A 15,695-nucleotide genomic window follows, 5' to 3' on the forward strand; every position below is an offset into this window, starting at 1 on the left:
AAAAATTTGGAGCATTTTTTTTTAAAACTTCATAAATAATATAATTTTTCAGTGTTTTACATTAATTCGCAGTTTTATAAGTGTTAACTCTTTATTGGTACTAAAATGCTACAATTTACATCATTAAATAATATGAATAAATACTGTAAAATTAAGATTTTCAAGGTTTTAAATTCAGTATCTTTTTAAAACACTTCCTAAAATATAAAATAAACACCTACTTAATAAAGAATAAAAATCATGTTTACAAGGCAATTATTTGTACCGAACTTCAAAAAGAAAAAGTTGTTTGCATTTGATTAAAGAAAATTTAAAAATGAATCCTTGCTATAAAATAATTAAATACTTCAAATAAACCACCAACGGTACCTGATTAAAGTAAATTTATTGTTACCACTCAAGTCAACTAAACTCTTTGAGGGCAGGGAACACATACCCAAAGATGAAAAAACTAATTGTCAGTTTTAAAGAGTAATTTTATATTTAATAAAGTTTGATGAAAACTTCAGAATTATATATTTTTCAAAGTATGCCTTATTTCTTCAAACAAACCTCAATCAACCTTTATACACTTTAACCAAAAGCTAAAAAAAATATTAAAGAGTTATATTTTTATAGTAATTGGTTTTCAATCATGATATTTCATTTGATTAATTGTTCTTACTCCAGGGTTCTCTTCATTTCAGTCCCTACAATATGTACTGTTTCAGTAGGTGCACCTATTGCAGCAGCACTATTGATGAAGGCATTTTCAATTTCAGCAGTATCTTGTGAGGGTTCGATTTTTTCTGCATAAGCCTCTGGAAACCATCCCTTTTTACCATGCAGTTCACCACCAAGCCAGCCGGGCTCAGAACTCTGGCCATCGGGAACCTGGATGGAAATTTTTTTCATATTATGTAACATTATATAAAGAAATTCAACAACGTAATATAGTACCTTTTTAAATGATTCACAGTTGTAGATAATAGAAGTGGTTTTTATACTTGAAGTTCTCATATATATTTTTAATGATGAAAATTCACAGATTTTATTAATTCAGAAAAAGGTTACCTGCCTTTGGAAAGTGAAGTTAAATAGTTATTCTAAGCCAGTAAATTTAACTGGAATTTAGAGAAAATCAACTGGTGCACACATGCACACGTTTAAATGTTATTTCTTAAAGATGATGCCATATATGTGGAAAGGAACATCTCAACACAATAAGAACTAAAAATGAATGATTTTTTGTCAGAAACATTATAGACACAGTAGACTATATCATTCCTTGGAAATATTAACAATGGAAAGGTAACAATTAAACTGAATTAATAATGGGAAGAATAGAAAAAATATAACAGATTATTTTTTTTACTCAAATTTAATGTTTTCGTCATAATTAAGAACAAAATTTAAGTGGCTTACTGAAATGTCAATTTATTAAATACAATTTGTTTTCCTATATATTATAGATGAGTTTAAAATATTTTCTACATGTATCTTTTTTAAAGAAAGTCATTTATTCCATTAAACATTGAAAAGCATCTAGGTTCATAAGTCACATAGAAGTTTTCCAAATTCTTTCATCTAGACTGAATCATGAACTAGTCAGTTAAAAATGTTCTGTAGATAAATTACGGTAAGTAAATACAATGCCATCGAAAATATTTTGAATTAAATAAACTGTACTGCAAGTATGTTAAATTTCTCACCTATTTTCTCAATGGGAAATCCAATTTAACGTTTCACTAAGAACTACAAAAGGTATAAATGGTAATATACAAGAGATGCATCTTTTACTATATTTCCTACATTAAATTTCAGAATGATTAACTGCAATAAGCACTAAATAATATTTACAAAAAGAAAACCAGAAAAAAAAATACCAAAACTATGTCACCAGGCATCACAGATAACTCATCTTCATTTCTAGCCTCAAAAGCATAAAGTATTCGATATTTCACCACATTTTGGTTTACATCAGCTGCAGGAGCAGGAGTATCTACAGTGATTTAAGATACTCAAATTTAAAAATGATAGATGATGTGCCAAATTATTTTTTTTATTGTAAATAATAGCAAAGAACAAATGCACATATACCTTTAAAAATGGAAATTCATTCAAATGACAAAATTTCCAAATGAAATGATTTATAAAAAATAGCTATTTTATTTAATATATATATAAAAAGTAGTATTTGCAATTCAAAACAATTTCACTTATACAAAAAATTCATAATTAGGTATCAGATAATTTGCATCAGAATACATTTACATTAAAAAAAATAATCACAGGTTAAAAAAAAATTCTTTAGATTTGAAACACACACACACACATATTATATATAATTTATTTACTTAAGGGATAAAAAGAATTAAACATTTTTTTAAAATTAAAAGTATTTAAGATTAATATACATCTTGTTTAACTATAACAGATTTTTACCACAACAAATGGCAAAGGACACAATTATAATGGAACATATCTCGGATACTACTATTTACTATCTTGAAATAAAGGAATTTTATTAAAATAAAATTATACATTTGTTCTAAAATCACCATTAAATTGCAAAAATTAACAAATATTTTTTGTTGAAAACGAAATAATAATTTATATAATATTGTTTCCAAAATTACAATTATCCTATAAAAGCTATCACCACACACATTAAAGAAAATTATCAATTTAGAAATAATAATATTAGTTATTAAATAATAAGTTTAAAATTATATAGAAACTAAATTTACAATTGGATTATGGCAAGCATGCTAACGATTGTAAAATTTTACACAAAAATTTGCATATTACTCATCTACTGCATAAATAAGAAATTCTCTTAAGTTGTTATTAATTAATTAAAAAAGAAACATACCATTCCAGCCTTGAGTATCAGTTGGCCCCCATGCAGTATCAAAACCATCTGCAATATAATGTTTTATTAAACTCAGATTTTGGCAAATAATTCAAAACAATAGGAATTTTTTTACAAAATTAATTACCTGCTTGTTTTTCAATAAACCCATTTTTACTTTCAGCTGCCTTCTTTTCAGCTAAAAAGATTTCTTTTCTTTTTTCATATTGCTCAAACAGATTCTTATAATTTTCTGATATATCTTTCAATTTCTCTTTAAGCTCCTAAAGAGAAATACAATCTTGAAATATGTTATATTATTTAAAGAATCTTACTTATAGTACATAAGTGAGGAACAAGTAACTGGCAAAACACACACAAAAAAAAGTCCAGGAGAAATACAGCATAATTCAGATGCTTTAAAACTGATATTTCTTGATAAACAAAAATGATATAAATGAATGCTGCTTATGGCAATTATTAACAAAAAAAAAAAAAAAAAAAAAAAAAAAGAATTATGCATGAAACCAAAATATTTATGAGAAACTAAATGCAATAGAAATTTTTGGTTAACTTTTATTTAGCTTGAAGATTGCTTTTTTTTTCTTTCTGATACAGAATATGTAGGAGAGGATGAATAAAAGAAATCAAACACACATTTTCCTCTTTATTTCAAAATGAGGAATATTATCACATATTATTCAATAAGTTAAAAAAAATCAACTGAAAATATTAATAAAAGAAATTTAAATGTCAAAAGTAAAATACTGTAGTAATATAATTGAATATGTAGATTCTCTTTTTAATAAAATAAAAAAAAAAATAAATAAATAAACAATAGCATCTTTTAAACATACATTTTGAACTCACATTTTTTTAAGAGAATGAAAAGAATACATAAATCTATTTCAATGAGCTCATTTACATCACATTAAATAAATAGCATGATTAATGTAATAGATTTACTCAATGGAAGTGGATTAAAGACTTGTGAAAAGTAAGTCACATACCTGAATCTGACTGTTGTTGTTTTCAATATCCTTTTGTTTCTGTGCAGTTTCAGCTTCTATACTATTCACAGTGCTTCTCATTTGTTCTAAAGCTGCTTTTTTACTATCAAAACTATGCAAGACAGTACTATATTCAGCTAAAACATATAAAAGAAATTAAGATGAAAATACATTTACTTGCATAATTGAGGAAATTAAAAAAAATATATATATATTATGCAGAAACATAAAATGACTTAAATAACATTGTACCTCATATATAGAAAATATCAGAATGCACTTTTTTTTATCATATAAATTTATAAATCTGTAATGATAATTACAAGGTTGTTCAATTAAATTATTGTTCTTAATATTTTTATAGCATTTCGGGCAGATAAAAATATTAAAAAGATAATACTGCTTTATTTCTTTTTCTGTGTACAAAATAAACATAATAATTCCATTGTGCACCAAAATAGAAAATTCACAAGTCATACTAGTCGTCATATTAGAGTGCACATGCACACACAAAATAATGTAATTACATACTTTTTTCAAACTGTAACACACATAAAATAATAAAGCTGTGTAGTTACTTTGATGAGAATCATTATTGCTTTGAGATAAAGGACAGAAATTAGCTTTACTCTTTCTAGCATTCATAAAAAATGATATTAAGTATTTTCAATTCTTCAGTATGATCAAAACCATCATTTGATTAAAATGTGACATTATTCACACAAAATTCACAGGCAAACTAAATAATTCAGCAAGAAAGATTGTTTTAAATTTCTGTAAATGCTACTTTTCAGCCATAGTGTTTCTGGAATAATGGAAGATTTTTGGTCTACAAAATAATTACACAAGTAAACTAACAGTCAAGTGACTGTGTTACCAGCTAATTTTCATTACAAATAAATATAGACATGAGCAAAAAAAATTACAATGCTATCGCAGTCTATATAAAAACTCTAAAAAAGGTTTTAAGAACACATTAAAGTGACTGAATAAAAAACACTAAAAAAAAGCTGTAGAGCAAAATTAGAAAAAAAAAAAAAAATGATGCATTGATTTTGATTTGATAATCAAATGTTTGTTTAGAAAATGTAAATGTGAGTCTCAAGGTTTGGTTCTTGAGAAACACAAGAGATTTTTAGAAATTCAACCTCCTAGCCACTTTAGAATAAATATAAAAAGGCAGAAAACTGCTCTGGAGTTTTTGTTTTTAAAGCAGTGGTCCAAAGCAATAAATATGGCAAAGCCTGGAGAATTCTCAGATATCTGCTTGTTATATAGTTTTAGTTCAGGCTCAGTTGCTATTACATTATGCACACACATACACACACACTTGAATTTAAGACTCCACATTCATCAAATTATCTTAATCCTAGGAATTTACATCCCCATTTGCATTTTCTTTCACAAGTGAAAATTGGTATAGGGTGTAACAATTTTTTAAAATTTTATTTTTTTATAATTCCAACTATGGAGAAAATGTTGATCACTGGCAGAAATTCATGATGGTACTATGCAGTTTAGTTACTGCTTTCCATACCATGCAATGTTTTAGCACATTTCTACATGAAATAGGAAATATGTTGGTATTTACTTGTAATAAAATTGGCTAGGAAAAGTTCTTGCAAGTTTTTCTTATATTAAGCTTAAAAAAAAAATACTTAATAATTAAATCAGAGGATAAAAGTATACTTTGGATTTATTTAAATATACAATTGATGAACTTCTGAAACTAAAAAAAAAACAAGATACAGCTGTTTATTAATTTTAAAAATGAACATTTCAACAAATTAAGGATTGGTTTGTTTACTATTTTGATTTTCTGACTATTCTAACTTTTAGATTAATTATACATACATATGATAGCTGAAAGAAATATATTTCAGAAGGAATAATTATTAAAATCATAATCTCTTCAGTAGAAAACAAGACAATTCGATATCCTAAAATAAATTCTTTAAGCTAATGTGAAATAAGCACAGTTCAGTTATAAAGACAGGAAGCAAGAGTAAAGAACAGGAGGAGAAATAAATAAATGTATGACCAAAAAATAAATAAAAAAAAAATTAGATAAAATAAATGGTTAAGTTAATTTTGTAGTTTGAGTGGACTTTTTAATTTAACTAAAGAATACTTTTAGTTAATTATTAGTTCACTTCTTAAAATTTAATATGAAATAAAAAATTACAAGATAACGACCAATTTTTAAAAAAATTAAAGTTTTTGAAAATTATTAATTTGAGAGAAAAATAAAAAATTCATACAATCAAGAATTGATTTTTAGTTCTGGCTAAAAGAAGTAATAAATAAAATAATAACTTTCACAGAAGTTATAACTTCTAGTAAGAATAATGGTCTATTTATTAAATAATAATAATAAAACTTACTTGATGGATTAGTTTGAGAAACAGAACTAAGTTGAGCTCGCATGCTAATTTTTTCTTGCGATAAAATAAGGAGTCTATCATTCATTTCCTAATAAAATATACAAGCAAGGTTCATTTTTAAAATCATACCAAATAAAGTGTTTAACAGTAAAGAGAAATTTCCTGAAATCTTACTTTTATTTTTGCCTTAACATTATTCATTTCTTCTAATTTGGCATCTCTTTCTGTTCTCATATTATCTATGGATGTTTTGACATCTGTAACATTCTTCCTTGTAGCACTAATTGTTTCATTAATTTCATTGATTTTCTTAGACTGCAAATAATAAGCAAATCAAAAGATACATTATAAATAAATTAGTCTGACTCTAATATATTTAAATTTTGTTGTTCTTAATATCACTGTTAATAAGTTTAAATTATAATTGATTGTTTATTTGTTACTTCTAAATTACAATAACACTATAAGAATAAATACAAGCATAACAATTAAAATACAATTAACTACTTCAAATTAACAGCTTATATACAGATTACCTCTCCCCCCCCATTACATATTCAATCCACAATGAAAGGAGAGAGGGAATTTCATAGCTATCCTGTATCAGCTGTCCCTTTAGCCCATTTTAAACCTTCAAAGGCTATAACACTTTCCTTGTAATAAAAAACATTCCCTTGTATTAAAGGGAAATGACCCATTTGGCAACTTCTTTCTCCTTTTAATGGCATACTATTTTTGATAGTACAGCAGAAACATTCTGAAAATTTATTTACAAACAAAAAATTCAATTATGAATTTAAAACTATTAAAATTACCCCTTCTGTTGTTCCATTATTTCTTTTAAAAAGTTACATATACAGAATTTATATTGTTCATTTCCTACTATTTTAATTTTGAAGATAATCAAATGCTAACAAAGCTTTTTACTATCTCAGTATATATTAATTTCTTTTTAATGTAAATCTTTTTTTAAAGGAATTTATTAAATAAGGAGAAAGATAATAGAAATATGTTTAAATGTAGAATCAGCCTACTGCAAAAATGCTTAAGTTTTATTTTTAGCAGTTTTTTCTCACTTTTTCATATTAAACAATGGACATGCTAAGAGAGGAAAGATGTAAAATAGCTTCAAATCATATATATATATATTTTATTTTTATAGTTTATCCCTATAATACACAATGCTTCACAACTAATGACAACAAAGCTTTCTTAAAAATATAACTGGCTTTATAAAGATATTAACTGTTACTGATATGAAAAAATAATTAAACTGAATTTTATAATCAACATGAAATGCCATGGCTTACCAGTTGTTCTAGCTCAAAAGTGAGGTTTTTGTTCAAGTTCTTTAAATGACAAACTGCTTCCTGTTCCTTCTGCCTTTGTGATATCAACTCTTGACGACGTTGTTTTTCCCACTCCAACTGTCTTTGTCTCTCCATTTCTCTTCGAGCAGCCTAAGAATAAACAGTAATATTTTTATTTTTTTTTTGGTAAAAATAATTACAAAAAAAAAAAAAAAAAAAGAGATGACAGTTATTACATCTGTTCAGATTTCAGCTGAAAGCAGCATTCTTACATAATTAAAACTATTTCTAAAAAGATGTAATTAAGCAACACAACTTTTTTTTATATTAAATAAATTATTTAACTCATGTATGCTAAATATAAAATATTTAGAAACTTATTTGGCATAAAAATGGCCACTGTCAAAAAATATACAAAGCATACCTTTTTTACCTAACAGAAAATATATGACTAAATATTTTTAATTATGCCAATACATGATAACTAAGAGCTTATCAAACTTGTAAAACAATAAGTAATTAAAAATCTAGTTCAAGAAACATAATTTATAACTACTTCACGCTGCTCTAGAGCTTTACGTCTTTGCTCTTCTTTTTCTTGCTCAAGTTCTCTTTGCTTTGCAAGTTGCTTTTCCAACTCTAATTGCCGCCTTCTTTCTTGTTCTTGCCTAATTGGAGATAAATATTCCAATTAAAAATTGTTATTATCACAATATATATAAATATATAATAATGATGACAAAATTTGAAGCAATATTCAATGAAAGTTATATCAGGGCATTTTATAAATTATAACACTTTGACTCCATGAAGGCAGATAAAGCAAGAAAGAGTTCGTAATTTTCAATAATATTTATTAAGAATGCATACATAAGATTTATGATTTTTTAAGTATACAATAAAATATTATTTACAACTCTGAGTCTGATAACAGGCCGAATTTAAGTTCACAGAAAATACTGAAACTTTAAATTCATCACAAAAGCAGGAAAACAAATTCTACTGTCATTCCTGCTTGCATATTTTTTACATATATGCAACAAAAATAGAGAATAAATCCCTTTAAAAATCTCTTTAAAGTTAAAAAATTCTCCATTTTCCTTTAAAAAAAATTCAAATTAAATTAAGAATCACTCAAAAATTCTAATTTAACAGAATTTTTGATTACAAATATTTTTAAGTTTGTAAATGCACATATATTTAAGTTTACAAAGACGAAACTCAATTTCATGAACTAAAAACCAATTCATCTAACAAACTCAAAAGTTGAGAATCTTTTAGGATAATGTTACTTCTGAATTGTGATATGAATATGTTATATTTTTATAGATGCTTTTACTAAGTAGAGTTATAAAATGGGATACTTCAACATAAGCAGCCTAGTTTTAAACATACCTTATTCTCTCTCTTCGTTCATGCTCTTCCCTTTCTTTACGTTCTCTTTCTTCCTGTTCTTTTCTTTGAGCTTCTAGCAGAGCCAGACGCCGTTTCTCCAATTCAGCCTGTCCTTTTTCGAAATTTTCCCTTCGCTTATCTTCAAAAGTAGCTATTAAACAAAATTTATCACAAACTTTTGATACTATTAATAGCTACATGGTTAAAATTCAAAAGTTTTTGTGCTTCATGTTTCTTTTTTAAAATTAAGTTAAAGCTTAAAAAGAAAGGGAATTGCATAATAGGTAAATAAGAATAAAATAAGCACTGAAAGATTAGTTTGAAATTCTTTTGATATTCTGCATTAAAAATTGATTAAAATATACCCTATATAAAATTAAAATAAATTAAAAAGTATTTCAGTTACATTACTTAATTCCATATTAAAAACCATTTTTTAGCTCTGTGGCATGAAGGAAGTTCTTATTAGTAAGGATTATAATTATTATTTTTTACCAATATTTGAAATGTCAACTATAGTGGCCCTATCTACTATTTGCTTTCACATTTTTTAAAAGCAAATAATATTCTGTTTTGAAGCTACAAGTGAAAGGAGACAGCAGCAAAAGTTTGGAGACACTTTCAAGATGGGTTTAATTTGGTAATATAGTTCTCTCTCTCTCTCTCTCTCTCTCTCTTTTAAAATAATTTATTATAACTATTATACAGAAAATGGGTAATATAACATAATCTTACTTTGTTGCTGGAGTGTTTTTTCATCTTTGAAATCACCAAGTAAATTGATGTCACCAAGTGCATGACTAGATGTAGAACCAGCTGTAAAATAAAATAAAAAAATTAAAAAAAAAATGCAAAATCTAACAATTAAAATTATCAAAATCTCTAACCAGCATGTTATATATATATATATATAAAGGTAAATCTAAAATAATGCAATAATTTTATGATTGAAAAATTAACAATTCTTTATGGATTTGTTAATGCATATATATGATTTTCTTTGGAAGCCACTATCATTACAATTTAAATTTCAATAACTTAAAAAAAAAAGGTTTTATTAAATGAAATTTTAGATACCTAGATACTTTATTAGTGTCGATAATTCATTTTTTTGATTCAGAAATAAAATTTATAACTAAATGAAAAGACGCAAGATGAAAAGAAAGATGTAAGAATGAATACACCACACCATATCATTATTAAAGACACTTATTAGTTTGGTACATAATAATATTTCTAAACATATATTTATTTCTCTTTTTTGCAAGATGCTCTTATTCCTATAGTACTATAAACTTTCAAATAAAGAATTTTATAGATTAAATTTCTATGAATCTTAAAAAACAATCAGAAATGAAATGTTTTGTAAATAATTTGTACATTAATGGGAAAAAGAAAATTCAGTAATTTACATTAATGCCAAATTTTTGATACACTTTATGAATAAAATCTTACATAATTCCTAATTAATAACACACATGCCTAAACAATGGGAATTTTTTTCAAAAAAGTTAAATTTCAAATGCTATTAATCTTTTAAAAACCAACTTTAATTTTTAAAAAGTTTAAAACATACTTGATTGAATACTTGTTGACCGTTTTCTCCTGTGAGAAGGAGGAATGAGTTCAGGAGGTAAGAAACTTGGTAAGGCATCACCTGCCTTCACACTTTCAGCTAAATGCATTGCAAGAACAAATTCTTCACATGAAAGTCTTCCATCACTGTCTATGTCTGCTAAAGACCTAAAATCATTCATTATCATAATTAAAAATAATCACACTAATAAAAAATAATGTCAACTTTAAATATAAGAATCTGTTTCCAAATTAGTGTGCCTCTTTATCACTTAAATATTTCTTTTTTCAATCAAAAAGGGGGAAAAATTAATATTACAGTTATCCATACAATTTAGCTCTAGATAGCATTTTCTTTCACTCAAATTCCTACAGCTATAAAATTTAAAGATCTAGAGTAAGATTTTTTTAAAAGAGATCTTTTATAAAGTAATTATTATCACTGAAAATTAACAGTTATAATTAAACTTTGAACAGAAAGATAAAGAGAATTAGAAGAAAAAGAAGAAATATAAAGAAGAAAACTTATTTAAAATTATTAAGTTATTTAATATTTTAAACTTGCAAGCATTTTCTGACTCATTAGAGGTCTAATATTGACTATCATTAGAGACAGCTATTAACATCATCTAGGATAATTGGTTCAAAGGAATGCATTCTAAAAACAGTTATCAACTTATAAATAATCATACAATCCCTTACATATGTTTCATATGGCCAGAAAATCAGGTACATATTTTGCAAATGACATTGCCCAGTTTTTAAAAACCAGGGATACTACAATCTTGTTTTTAACTTTATTTCTAAATAACTAACTAAAAAAAAAGATAAAGGTAATTATAATGCACAAGATTTTTTTAGGCTGTATAATTTAAGCCAAGAAGTTAATTTATTAATAAACATCAAAAGTAAATATCCTTTACCAATTCAAAAAAGTTATTCAACTATTTATTAATTTATATTCCATTTATATAAATTATTGAACTATTGTGAATGCTACTTTATTAGACATCTCAAACTAAAAATCCTTAATCCCGTTTCTTTCCAAAACAAACAGATAAAAAAAAAAAAAAAAGATTGTAAAGTGCCCATGACAGCTTTTTGGTTGTCTAGAATATATGATGTTACTTAAATTCTGAATCTAAGAAACCTATGGATTTTCATTAACAGAAAAGATCAAAATTTCACTTTATAAACTGGATAAGGGAAATAACTTATAATTACTAATAATTCTGATTCCGAGAACTGGACAAATTATGCTGATATAAAGAAAGAACAAAAACCCAATTTATTATTGTATTAGGAATATAAATATTACTATTGTATTCAAAAATAAGTCATACATATACATACAAATCATAAAAATGACATATTTTCTAAAATTAAAAACTGTTAAAACATGAATCTGTAATATTCTTAAAATGTCAATTCTAATTACTTTAGAGTGTAAGAAAAGTAGTTCCTTTCTTACCATATTTGGGCTAAAATAGGTTGACTTAAGCCTGTGTTCACAAGAATATTTCTTGCTTGAGCACCAGTAAGAAAGCCTGTCCTAGTACGGTCATACGAGTTGAACATCTGTGTGAATTTTAATTTGGATTGCTGAGGCACAGCCCATTCTATTAAGGAAGACGGTGGCACACCACTAAAATTACAATATATATAAAAAGAAATATATAAGTAAAAAATTTAAGAGATAACCAATATATATATATAGTCAAATATGAAAATTTGACAGATAACAATTTTAAAGCACAGATATACTTTTTCATTATTTCCTTACTAAAAAGAATTAGGCATAGTTAATTAATTTTGTTTAAAAATGTTCAAACAACAACAATTTTTCAAAATATTTGATATAATTTCCTTTTTTTTTTGCACAATTATTTTACATTTTTTTTTTTGTTGTTGTTGTTGTTCTTAATAAGTTCTGAATTGAACTTTCACACTTAAAAGAATTATATTGAAAATTATTCTCGCAATAAGAAATTTGAAGTTAAACTGGAATTTAATTAAAAACCTTACTTCAAATTATAAAAGGGATTCATAGAAATCGTTGTTTTGGTAAGTGCTTACTGCTTTTATTTGTAAATGATTTTTTATGTTGATAATAATCAGGAAAATTTAATTCCTATTTAATTTATAGTTCTTATGAATGAAAACAATGGTTACTTTTTGATTGTAATAGATACACAAATAGGTGGCTTATTTTTTATACAAAACATTTTGTTTGATACGAAGGATTTCTAATTCAGCATAAGAGAATAATGCAAATAAAAATCAAAGATACAGAAAAGTTCTTTATATACAGATATACATAACATCTTATAATTAAAATTTAGTTCATTATTTCCATTAAACATTAGTACACAAATAACTAACCTTAGCTCGCTGAGACCCTACTTCAATTGCTCAAACCCCTGCAGGGATTCACCTTTTGAATACATTGGTGGTATCTGACTACCATAAGAAAATGTTATTAGCAGAAGTCTGCTTCAATGTTATTACATTATTATTTTTTCCCTCTTAATTACCAGTGATGGCATATAGTATAACCACCATGAGCTCATATTACTTCTAAATACTTAAAAAAGTGATAAATTAACCAAAAGTGATAACCAAGAATTATATAAAGTGAAATTAAATTTTAAATGATTGCATATGCAATAATAATGTCGAATACACACCATTATTACTGAATATTGTCGTATATATATATATATATACGTTTGGCACATGCAGGTTCCACTATGTATATTTTTTACTTCATGTATATGAATAAGAAGAGAAAATAGACCATATTTTCTTAGATTTTAGACCATATCAATTGATTTAGAAATCAAGAAATAATTACAAATTTAACATGATGCAAATTTTACAGTTAAAAAATATGCAGATAATTGAAAATTTCCTCTAGATTATCAGAGATATCCAAAGAACTTCAAAAGTGAAATATAACAAGCAGAGAAAATTACAGAAATAGCCTCTGATAGGAGATATCTACTAGAGACAGTGTTTGTGAAAGGAAGCAATTCTTAAATTGATAAATCATTTGAATATATGTACTATAACATTGATAAATCATTTGATTATATGTACTATAACTAAAATGTACCATCTTGTAATTGAAAATTTTTTCTTCTGTAATTTTTGAAATTATAACTCTCCATTGGCTGATATACAGGTGGTTATCAAAATAATAGAAAAACCTTAGATTTATAAAGAATCCTTTATTAGTATGGTGTAGGACTGCCTTTGGCATGTAATACAGCTTGAATTCGCTTAAGAATTGATTCATACAAGTGTTGAATAATGTTTAGAGGAATATTGTACCATTTTTCCTGGAGATATTGTGGCATTTCCGGGAGAGATACTGGTGGAGGATATCGATTCTGTATTGAACGCTCTAATATAGACCATAACGGTTCAATTATATTGAAGTTGGGTGACTATGCGGGCCAAAGCAGATGTTTAACTTCATTCTCGTGTTCATCAAACCATGATTGAACAAGTCTCACTGCATGGATAGGTGCATTATCATCCTGGAAAATTCTATATCTTGCAGGAAACAAAGTTTGCATCATAGGATGGACCTGATTAGTTAAAATTTCTCTATACTTCTCCCCAATGATCCTTCCTTTCAGGGTTGCAATTGGTTCAACAGAAAACCCCGAAATGGTTTACTTGATAATTGGAAGGAGAAAATCATGATCATATGCTTGTGCATGTGTCCTCCAAACATGCACCCGTCATGTTGTAGGAAAAAGTAGGAAACATGATTTGTCAGATTATATTCCTTTCTTCCACTTATCAGCTGACCAGGTTTTGCAGGTGTGACACCATTGTAGATGACGTTTACACCTGTGACAAAGGCTTGGGAATTGCAGCTCTGCCATAAATGTTCTGTTTATGAAGGTGTCCTCTAACTATAATCACTGACACTGGAGAATCCAGATGGGTATTGAGCTCTGCGGTCACTTTTGCTGCAGTTGTTTGTTTTTTAGACATTACAATCCACTTCAATGCTTGTCGGTCTCTTTCACTAAGCTTCTCTTTCTGCCTATTATTTTGCTTTGTCGAGTTTGTCTTGCCGAGCTGTGTGTATGCTGCCATGACTTTAGACACCGTACTTCTAGAAATGCCTAAAAGTTGGAATGTTTCGGTCACACTTGCTCCAGCTAGACGAGCTCCTACAATTTGGCCTCTGAAAATCTGAGGTCAGACATTTTATGCTTTTGAAAAAAATCCAAGAATTGCAGAGTTTTAATAAAGCTAACACATACTACCAGAATATATACATTGCTATTTATATATATATATATAAAAACCTGGTGGGTATTATTAGATTTTAATGCTTACGAAGCACATTCAAAAATGTCACTTTTATTCACAGGCATTTTCATTATTTTGATAACCACCTGTATTTATAAGATGATCATGTTATTTAAAGATATAGATGAAAAAAAAATCTATAAAGATATCTTCCAAAATAGATAAAAAGATATTACATAAGGAAAAAGTAGGAAACATGATTTGTCAGATTATATTCCTTTCTTCCACTTATCAGCTGACCAGGTTTTGCAGGTGTGACACCATTGTAGATGACGTTTACACCTGTGACAAAGGCTTGGGAATTGCAGCTCTGCCATAAATGTTCTGTTTATGAAGGTGTCCTCTAACTATAATCACTGACACTGGAGAATCCAGATGGGTATTGAGCTCTGCGGTCACTTTTGCTGCAGTTGTTTGTTTTTTAGACATTACAATCCACTTCAATGCTTGTCGGTCTCTTTCACTAAGCTTCTCTTTCTGCCTATTATTTTGCTTTGTCGAGTTTGTCTTGCCGAGCTGTGTGTATGCTGCCATGACTTTAGACACCGTACTTCTAGAAATGCCTAAAAGTTGGAATGTTTCGGTCACACTTGCTCCAGCTAGACGAGCTCCTACAATTTGGCCTCTGAAAATCTGAGGTCAGACATTTTATGCTTTTGAAAAAAATCCAAGAATTGCAGAGTTTTAATAAAGCTAACACATACTACCAGAATATATACATTGCTATTTATATATATATATATATATAAACCTGGTGGGTATTATTAGATTTTAATGCTTACGAAGCACATTCAAAAATGTCACTTTTATTCACAGGCATTTTCATTATTTTGATAACCACCTGTATTTATAAGAT

At 26.8% G+C, this 15,695-nt stretch overlaps 1 protein-coding gene across 2 annotated transcripts in view; it reads right to left on the bottom strand.

Moving 5' to 3' along the window:
* The window catches only part of LOC129963239 (intersectin-1-like), a 65,075-nt gene that overhangs the window by 35,413 nt on the left and 13,967 nt on the right, over nt 1-15,695 (bottom strand). For both annotated transcript variants that reach the window (XM_056077457.1, XM_056077458.1), the window contains exons 6-18: nt 11,979-12,152; nt 10,509-10,675; nt 9,668-9,748; nt 8,933-9,083; nt 8,094-8,205; nt 7,538-7,687; nt 6,402-6,542; nt 6,228-6,315; nt 3,844-3,980; nt 2,982-3,117; nt 2,855-2,902; nt 1,866-1,981; nt 665-873 (exon numbers count right to left, since the gene is read on the bottom strand). In XM_056077457.1, the coding sequence (XP_055933432.1) occupies nt 665-873; nt 1,866-1,981; nt 2,855-2,902; nt 2,982-3,117; nt 3,844-3,980; nt 6,228-6,315; nt 6,402-6,542; nt 7,538-7,687; nt 8,094-8,205; nt 8,933-9,083; nt 9,668-9,748; nt 10,509-10,675; nt 11,979-12,152 (1,710 nt within the window). The remainder of the gene's footprint in view (nt 1-664; nt 874-1,865; nt 1,982-2,854; nt 2,903-2,981; nt 3,118-3,843; nt 3,981-6,227; nt 6,316-6,401; nt 6,543-7,537; nt 7,688-8,093; nt 8,206-8,932; nt 9,084-9,667; nt 9,749-10,508; nt 10,676-11,978; nt 12,153-15,695) is intronic.

Source organism: Argiope bruennichi, chromosome 3, assembly GCF_947563725.1.
Source record: "Argiope bruennichi chromosome 3, qqArgBrue1.1, whole genome shotgun sequence".
Taxonomy (NCBI): domain Eukaryota; kingdom Metazoa; phylum Arthropoda; class Arachnida; order Araneae; family Araneidae; genus Argiope; species Argiope bruennichi.